The sequence below is a fragment of the Eurypyga helias genome, unplaced genomic scaffold, assembly GCF_000690775.1.
Source record: "Eurypyga helias isolate BGI_N326 unplaced genomic scaffold, ASM69077v1 scaffold10235, whole genome shotgun sequence".
NCBI classification, from domain to species: domain Eukaryota; kingdom Metazoa; phylum Chordata; class Aves; order Eurypygiformes; family Eurypygidae; genus Eurypyga; species Eurypyga helias.
The window spans coordinates 5,966-15,719 of NW_010249480.1; the positions used below are offsets into that span (position 1 = coordinate 5,966).

The following is a 9,754-nucleotide window of genomic DNA, read 5'->3' on the forward strand; positions in this document are numbered from 1 at the left end:
CATCATCTCACTTACACCCTTAAACTGTCGAAGTTACAATAATAATGCTGTTTCTTGACTCTTCACTTGCATGCAGCTACTTCAAGGGCACATTTGATAAAAAGGTGTTGCATTGTCTGAAATCAAGATGCAGGGAGGAGGAGAGTCTCAGTCAAGTTGACAAGTAGTCAAAAGAATTTGCTCTATGAAAGTAGTGTAAGTTTGCAGTTAGCAACCTGTTTCAAGGTGCATTGAATTGTGGGATTTCTCTTTACTGGCTTTAGTGGATTTTTCTACGGGGCTATTGTGAAATTGTGTTTTCCACTAGAACAGGAGGGAACATCTAGGCTTGTCTTCACTAACTAAGGAAATCATTACAACTGTTGTTGTGATTGCTGTAATGCTGTAATTAACTCCTTGCAAGAACAAGGAAGACAATTTTGGCATGTTCATGCAGTGGCATTGTTTTCTGTACAAACATACTATCGCATTCCCAGACCACATTTTCTAGCAGTTGGGTGTGCTATCATCCTATCATCATCATCCAACATGAGCTTTATAAAATTACATGTGATGAACAGCATTAGTGGTAATAGCATAAATGCAGCTTTCACTGAATCCCTGCAGATAAAAGCAAAGGGTGGTGGTTGTGAATCACGTGTTACTTGAGTGTAAAACTGGAAGAGACATTTCTAGGAGGTGTGGTAAAAGTTGAAGACTTCCGGTCCTCAGCTGTTGTTTCAGTTACTGTTCTTGGAGGAAATAATAATAAGCACTGTACAAAGAAATGTAACATGTATCTAGAGTTTTTATTTACCTAAATCCTCTAGGTTCTACCAAATCCCTCAGTTTTTGTGCCAGGCACGTTTATACTAGGCTGCCACTTCTGACTGCTGGCTGAGACCAAAGTTTGGGCTCCTGAAGAAAAGTGGAGATTCTTCACCTAAAGATTGAGACCCAAGAGAGAAGTTGACAAAACACCGACCAGCTGAATTCGAGAGCAGCAGAATTTGTAGTCATGTTTCCTGTATTTATACATTTCAGTCCCCATTAACTTGACATAAGTGAGCTTGGTTTGATTCACAGTGAAGTTGTTCTCACTTATATTGAAACCTGGTTTATTTACACATTAAAAAAAAAAAAGGGTGTTAGCTGTATATGTTAAGCTTATTTTCAGGAGGTTTAACTTCTAAAGCATGCTGGTTTTCTTGTTATAATCATGCACTTTAATCTAATGACAAGAGTATTGAGCCTCATGCATTAAGGCTAAGTGTCCATTGCAGTGGCAAGAGGAAGTTTTACTTTATCATTACCTTGTGTCGTGGACTAGATATCCGCCACTGTTACTGTGTCCTCATCTAAGAGTCTTTCCACTGGCCGAGGTTGATGGTTGCACTTGGTGGGACCCACATCTTCAAACAACTCAAGTTAGTCCTAAATGGAACGAGGAGAGGTAACAACAATGCTTCTGTTAGGCAGCTGTGCAGATGAGGAAATAGGAAGCACTGTTTAGATCCAGGCAAGTAGCTCTTGGGTCTTCTTTATTTTTTCTGAAGTAGTGCTATTGCTAGTTTCTCCACAGAACTTCAGAGCCTTCTCTTTTCATGAGCTGAGCCTCACTACCTCTGTGTTAGAAAGAGTACCTTCTGGTAGCTCAGTGCAGGTTGAGGAAATTGACTTTCCAGCCCTGGGACATTCTGAATCTGTTGAAGCTCACATCCTAGTGACTGAAACTTCTGACCTGCTCACCTCATTAACTCCATCTTCACAGGTCTGGCTTCATGTCCGCTGCCCTTTTGCGGATTTCCCTCTTAGTAGTGTAGACAAGTGCTCCTTCCACCTCATGTTGTCTTCCCTGTAGAATAGGAGAAAATAAGATCCTGCTGTAGCAATATTCTTTTTAATTTCTTTCATTTTACTTGCAAGGACTTGTGTTCAAGCCTGCTGGATCTATGCTGGTTGATCCTTACTGCCTTAAGTATTAGGTAGTAAACACTGCCATAAGTAACTTCATTGGTCTTGATGCCTGCCTCTGAAGCTTTTAGAAAAAGAAAACAGGGCTGACGGAGTGGAGAAATCACACAGTTGCACTGTGTGAAAACAAAAACGGCCTCTTGCCATGTAAGGATCTTATAAGGGATCTTCATAGCTGTTAATGTGGTATTGAAGCTAAAAGCCAGTGAAACCATGCTGTAACAGTTACTTTGTTCAGATTCCTGCACAAGCTGTTAGACCTCATTTCTGCAACAGATGTGGTGTTGATATTCTAGAATGGAAGATTTCAGAAACTTCAGACATTTTCTTCCCTTAATGAAGACTTAGAGAATAAAGAAGACACTAAAGCAAAAGCACTTGTCTTTCAAGAATAAACTGTCTCTGAGGGTACTCTTCAGCCAAAGTAACAGAGTTCTGTTCTGCTTCATAAAATAGCAGTCCCTTCCTAAGAGGACAGCCCAGTGTTTCATGAAAGTCTGGAAGAGGAGGGTCACAAGAGTAGCATTTCTATAACGTAGAAAAGATTCAATGCTCTTGTGAATTTGCACTGAAAACCCTTACATTTCTTTGTTCATTCCTATATTCATGATTGTATTTGACTCTGTGTCCCATATATGCATGTACTCGCAAACTTTTGTTAATGATTCTTGTAAATACTTCTCTTTCAATGTATTCAGGGCTACAACTGTTCGGTACAAAGGCAGAAACCTTCGTATCAAAGCTCCAATGTGCAGGGCTTTGAAGAAACTGTGTGATCCAGATGGTAAGTAAGAGATGCTGGAATTTGAAAGGGCTTTAACAGATGGTAGGGAGAATATGAGAGAGAGTAGGTCTGCTTTGATGTGTACATCACTGGCAGGGGAATTTGTACTATTTCACATTTGTATTGGGCACAGATATGTCCCTATTGTATTACTTATCCTGTTTGCTTGAATAATCCTAATAAGTTTAAGACCCACCCAGCTCTCTGAGTCTTGGAATATGTCACTAGCTAAATGAAAAAGGACACAGTTACACGAACAAGATCGCTACTGCTTTACCAGTTGTGCTTTCACTGTATGTGAAGTTTAGTCCCTTGTGCCAGTGAATAACCAGTAGTATTTTGAATGAGTGCAGTTTAAAGATCTGAAATACTGTTCTTGTTCAGAGTTTCCAGCTACCTGATTTTGACACTGCTTGCTCAACTGGAAGCTTCAGTACCACTGCAGTGTCCAAGGAAAAAAATAAACATATGGGAACAGGAGGTAATCTAAGGAAGCAGGCTCCACTGGTGAAGGACTACCTCCTGTTCCCATATGTTTAAGGAAGCAGGCTCCACTGGTGAAGCTGAGCTTCCTAAGTTGCCTGTAGGTGATGCTGATGTCAGATTTTTTTCATGTAACCAGCATATAGTGTTCTGAGTTGTCCTGGCTTTGACACTTTGTCCTTCATCTCCCTTCAGGCATTAGTGATGAAGAGGATCAGAAGCCAGTACGTCTTCCTCTCAAGGTTCCTGTGGAGCTGCAGCCACGGAATAATCACGCATGGGCTCGAGTGCAGAGTCTTGCCCAGAATCCACGACTTAGGTAATGAAATACTGGTTCTGGTGCTCAGAATAGAACAGGGAAATATATGAGCAGCGTTCTTGCACCTTTCTCTCTTCGGAGTTCTCTTTTGACAACTGGGCAGTTCATCTTTGACAATGCAATGTGCCTAAATGTGCTTACTCTGAAGGCTTTACCCAACCAGAGTACATGATTGTTGTAAACATGATATACCAGACCTGAATATTAGATTACTATTGTTCTTTATGCTTTTAATGTGAGTAATGATAGGAGCTACCAGAGTTGAAGATGAATATACTTCCTGCCATGTAGGCCTAGTTGTCAGCGCAGACTGCATGGAAAATGGAGATACGCATGTTGTGGTTTAGCCCTGTCGAGCAATTCAGCACCACCAATCGCTCTGCCACTCTCCCCTCCCTCCCAGTGAGGAAGGGTCAGAGGAAAAAACAAGGGAGGCTCATAAAAAGTTCAGATAAGAACTACTTAATTATATAAATGAAATTTAGGGAGTTACTAACAATGCTATTGCTAATAGGTAATTAAAAGAGCAGGAAAATAGAACAAATGATAGAGGATCTTACCATCTGTCGGTGGACACAGCCAGGTTCCAGGACAACAAGCAAAAATAAATCCAAAGCCCCCTCCCTGAGCCCAGGAACCCAGAGCAGGGGGAAAGAAAACCTTCAAGTGCCCCTTCCCAGAGCAATCTGCCTGACAAAATATGCTGACTGTCTGCTAATCACCTGACACAAGGTCCGGACAAAGACTGTGCTGCCAAGGCGGGGGACAATGCGCTACTGGCCGGAACCTCCAGGGTGACTCCCCCTCCCCCAACTTCCAGGTCAGGCCTCTGCAAACTTCCCCCTGGGCTCGCTCCCAGCACTGCTGGTACAGGGGGTAACAGTGACTACTCAGCTTGATGCATTATGGAATTAAACAAAATCTTATAGACTGCCCCAGGAGAGCAGCGCATCTGTACCTGGGACCAGGACATTCTCTACCCCTTGTTTCATAGCATTTACATCAGGCTCATGTCCCACACTCTTCCATCCATAGTCTGCCCCCCATCCCATCCCACACAGACATCATTCCCTCAGTCTGTGGATCATCTTGGCACAGTGTCCATTAGTCCCTGCCTTCAGGTTCCATCAGGTGTGGGGTCACTCAGGACAGGAAAGGTGGAGTGTTGGCACGGGGTCGTTGGGCACCGAAGCCAGCTCAGGCCGGGTCCCTGCTGCGCTTCTGGCAAGGCAGGACCTCTGCAGGGTGGGGTGGTCTCTGCCACAGCGAGTGCTGCAACACAGAGCTCAGCACAGGGGTTAGTGGCAGCAGTTCATGTCCCTCATGCACTGTAATTGATGGGCTGTTTTCTCCCAGAATCAAACCCCCCTGTGTGAGGCACACAGCGGACTCTCCCACCTTCTCTCATTGCCCACCAACTGTGCCCAGGTCCTTGAGCGAAAGCAACCCCACGGGTGGGTTTGCCTTTGCCCGAGACGGGAGTAACCCAGACTGTTGTTCCCAGCATATTTAATATGCATTAATATTTCCTCCTACAGTCTGTAAGAGTTTTGATTGGGCAGGGCCAGCAGGATTGGCTGGCATTAATCCCCTGGTATTAACTAGTCAAGTGGCCTTTGCCAAGTTGGTATCCCATTTCCTGAGTGTCCCACCCCCCCATTGCTCTCAGGGTGGTCTTTAACAGCCCATTGCACCGTGTGACAATCCCCAGGACTGGTGCATGGTAGGGGATGTGGTACCCCCACTCAATGCCATGTTCTTCAGCCCAAGTGTCTAGGAGGCTGTTGTGGGAATGAGTCCTGTTGTCTGATTCAATCCTTTCTGGGGTGCTGTGTTGCCACAGGACTTGCCTTTCAAGGCCCAAGATGGTATTTTGGGCAGTGGCATGGGGTACAGGATATGCACCTGGCACCCCGTGGCATCGACATGGCACACTCTGACGACCAGGTTGTCTAGCCGGGCAGCACCATCTGGCCATAATGCAGCAGCCCAGATGGGTTTGCCTCTGTAGTGCCGGTTTCTCTGTTTCCACTGCTGTAGCTATCCCTCCAGGGCATTTGCCACCATCCACGAGCCAGTGTAGAGGTTAAAGCACTTCCCATTTCTCTTGTTCAGCAACGTCCAAAGCCAACTGGATGGCCTTTACCTGGGCAAACCGACTGGATTTACCTTGGCCTTCAGCAGTCTCTGCAGCTGTCGGGTGGGACTCCACACAGCAGCTTTCCAACCCCGATGTGGAACAGCATTCCACATGACATGTGGCCAGACCCGTCAATAAACGGGCATACTGCTTCTCTGGCAGTTAATTGTACAAAGGGGCCTCTTTTGCACATATCACCTCCTCCTCTGGTGACATTTCAAAGTCTTTGCCTTCTGGCCAGTCCGTGATCACTTCCAAGATTCCTGGGTGACTGGGATTCCCTGTATGTGATCATTGTGTGATCAGGGCAACCCACTTACTCCATCTAGTATCACTGGCATCTCCTGGCAAGAACCTCCGGAGTGACACCCCACCCCACCCCCAACTTTTGGGTCTGGCCTCTGCAAGCCTCCGGCACTGCCAGTACAGGGGGTAACAGTGACCACTAAGCTTGATGTATTATGGAATGAAACAAAATCTTACAGCCTGCCTCAGGAGAGCAGCTCATCGCTGCCTGGGACCAGGACAGTGCAGCACTAGCTTTACTAAAATTTGTATTGAATGTACTATGAGCCAGAGACACAGGGGAGGGAAGTAAAACAGTCAGAGGCACCTGCACCAAGATTTTGAACATGTCAACTGCAACACAGTGGTACTAGCAGAAATGAAGGTATTTGTAGTTTAACCTCCTCCCTGCAAAATGTTGTTGGTGCTGCTGTTTGTGTCCAAAAATGGCAGCTTGAGCACTTACATCTAGTCCAAAACACTGGTAGAGATCACAAGGTCTCTGTGATGCTGATTGTTCTTTCAGAGTACTTCAGTGTAATGACCGAAGATCATGCAGACAGGAGAATGAAAATTTTTAGCATTAGGCTTATTTTTTCGAATGCTCTGAAGGCAAAAAGTAAATGGAGGTGGTAATGGTGTCCTTTTTTCTTTCTGTACTTCATGTTGTAGCTTTGGGCCTTGCCTACACTTTTTCAGTTTAACTAAATCTTGCCATCTTTTCCTATCTTCCATCTGGAGGAACTGGTATCTTCAATCATGGCTATCAGATTTATCTGATAAACTTTTAGATCTTTCTCAGTTGTGAATCATCAAGATTTTGAAGTGTGGGCTAATACGTTTTTGTTTTTCTTGGGTTTTTTTCCTTAGAGCTTGGGAGTGGTAGCTGCATTCTCGCTCTATGCTTGGAAGAAATGCCAGTTTCTTCCCTTAATTCCCATTCTAGTATCGAGACTGTGATTTGAACTTCTGACATTTTTTCTGTTCCCTTGCTTTGTTTATCTTGCATACAGAATGATTGTGGAGTTACATCGGAAGGTCTCTAGCCTCATTGAGTTCCTGAAGCAGAAGTGGGCTCTCCACGAAGTCCGTATTGTATCCTTTTTCTGCTTAGTCTGTTCTGTATGCTGTGTCCTGGAAGCAATTCCCTTACCGTTCTGTGGTCGTTTTTTGATCAGAAATGTGATTCTACTTCACAAATCTACACGCCTGTGCTTAGTGAAGACAGACATCAGTATCTCAGCGTCCCTAATGAAACCTTTCATGGGAAATGCCATAGTATTACACTTTTGCCTTAAGTAGTCTCTACTATGATGCCCTGAAAAGCTAGTTAGTAACAAATGAAGCTCCCTGCCTTTTATTTAATTTCCTTAAACAGTGAGTTTAGTCTGTTTCATTATAGATGGGTGACCGCCACAGGAGCCTGGATAACTTAGAATCTTCTTTTCAGTTTCAGCAGCGAGATTAAGGACAGGACAGCTCTTTCCACTTGCTTCATGCAGTTTCATCAAATGAATTCTTAAGCTCCTTGTCTGTGTAGCTGCTGCTACCTGTTATGCTACATGTGCTCTCTGAGCCAGACAACATTAGAGATATCCCTACTTCTGAACTTTGATCCCTGGAGAGGATTTGTGAGTTAACAGCCATTCTGTTCTCCCATTGACCTGGTATGCTGTTCTTAGTCCTTTATTTCAGGCTTTTCTTTTTAATCTGTGAGCCTAGAAGAAGGAGCAGCATAGCACTTAAACCTTAGAAGGATGTCAGAACATGCAAGGTGGAGGTTACTGCACAGGAAGGGGAGTCTGTTTTGCTGTGCAGTGACGTTGGGGTTTTTTCTTGGTGTTGTTGGGGTTTGTTGGTTGGGATTTTTACAATTACAGTGGTGTGTGAAGCAGAGAGAAGTAACTTTGTCTGGAACTGAGATCTAATTTGTTCTTGTAGCAGGCCTTCAGTGTAGTCTTACCACCACAAAAGGACTTAATTTCTGATCATAAGAGTCTTCATATCTATGCCAAATAAAGAACATGTCCTTGATCAGCTGCTTTTTTTTTTTTTTTAACTTGCAAAATAGACTACTAGGTGCTTGTTTGGAAGGGTCAGATGATTGTTATATTCTTTGACACATCTTTTTTTAGCGTAAAACACTAGAAGAACGGCAGCTTCAAGACTCCAGAGACTCGGAAATGAGAGGCAGCTTCTCAGAGGAGAAAGTGATGCTCCATCTCTTTCCAGGAGAGAACTGTACACTCACTCCACTGCCTGGGGTAGCCAGGGTGGTCCACTCCAAGGCTTTCTGCACGGTGCATTGGCAGGAAACTGGCAAATGCAAACAGAACACAAAAGACTCTCACTTAATACCCCCTGCACAAATCCTAGGCATACAGAGCGGTCAGGGGACAGCTAGGGGACAGCTAAAATACACGCGGGGAACAGAAGTTAAGGGTGTTGGAAGGACAGAGAGCACTACAGAGTCAAGCAGAACCTCTCAGTCCACAGCTGAGGTTTCTGCAAGCACTGAAGATGGTACCCCAGAGTCTGGCCTGGTGGAAGGAACACCCTCAAATCTTGGCATCACTAATTCTCTCCAGAAACCACCTTCTGGACTTCAAGATCCAGGAGGGAACTGTGAAAACCTGAGCTCAGTGGCCTTTTGTGTGGAGGGCAGAGAGGCTTTGGCTAGTGAGCAAGCAGCTGTGCTACCAACGTGCAGCACCGCTTGTGCTTGCGGTAAGATCCCTGATGTGGAGGAGCTCTCTCTGCTTGATCCATTCCCACGGTACATGAAGTCCTGTCAGGACCTGATCGTCCCAGAGAAATGTTTTTGCACAGACAAAGTGCATGGGAAGGACTCTACTCCAGCAGCTGGTGATACTTCTCCTGTGACTTTTCCAAGTGGGAGGAGCACAGACACATCTGACTCGTATTCACAGCTACCAAGAGGTGGTGTGGCTTCACCCAGCAGTGGCACATCCAGATATGACACTCAGGCTGGCCACAGTCAGGGCCAGCTGCTTGATGCTTGTACCAAGGATATAACAGACACAGTAATGGAGGATTCTCAAGAGAAGCTGGGCTCCTCATTTCCACCTCCACCTCAGGGACAATCTAGTGCAAAGTCTCTTAAAGATGACCCAAGCCGGCTCTCTCAACAGGTTAGAGAAGAAGGATGGAGTCTGCGAACTTCTGAGAGCCTTACGCTGGCGGAAGTCTACCTCATGATGGGCAAACCGAACAAGCTGCAGCTGGAATATGACTGGTTGGCTGTCTTGGAGCCAGAAACCCAGGATGCAAGGGAGCAAACACCTGAGTCAAGTGCTGTTCCTGCATGTACCACCTTTCACAAGCAGAGACTCTTAAACTGCCTTTTAAAACTCATCTCTACTGAAGTCAATCCCAAACCAGTAAGTAGCTCTTGTTCATGCTCCAGATGCTAAACCTTTATTTGGTCTGGGGAATAATTGTCCAGTCTTGTTTTCATAGTAAATCAGTAACCAACCTTGTCAAGATCTTGGAAATTCTTCTGTTTAAAACAAAAACCAAGAACCAGAAAAAAAACCCCAGACAAACCCACAACACAGCTGGCTCGCTACAGAGTGGTCTTTTCTTCAACATACTGCATTTGCTGTTTACACTGCCCTTCAGTTTCTGGTTTGCTGTGAGTCTCAGTGGTATTACTGTGAACATTTAATGTCACTGCTGAAAAGGTCAGTCATGAGGTTAGGTTAGATAATTGCCTTCTATTCTCTCAGGTTCATAGAACAGCCCAGGTTGGAAGGGACCTTGGAAGATC

At 44.8% G+C, this 9,754-nt stretch overlaps 1 protein-coding gene across 1 annotated transcript in view; it reads left to right on the forward strand.

The window, feature by feature from the left end:
- Positions 1 to 9,365, forward strand: part of LOC104509432 (protein cramped-like) — a gene marked incomplete at both ends in the record, with an annotated part of 14,638 nt that extends 5,273 nt beyond the window's left edge. The window contains 4 exons of the mRNA XM_010151372.1: positions 2,652 to 2,737; positions 3,416 to 3,539; positions 6,978 to 7,059; positions 8,100 to 9,365. Coding sequence (XP_010149674.1) covers positions 2,652 to 2,737; positions 3,416 to 3,539; positions 6,978 to 7,059; positions 8,100 to 9,365 — 1,558 coding nt within the window. The remainder of the gene's footprint in view (positions 1 to 2,651; positions 2,738 to 3,415; positions 3,540 to 6,977; positions 7,060 to 8,099) is intronic.
- Between the last annotated feature and the right edge of the window lie 389 nt (positions 9,366 to 9,754).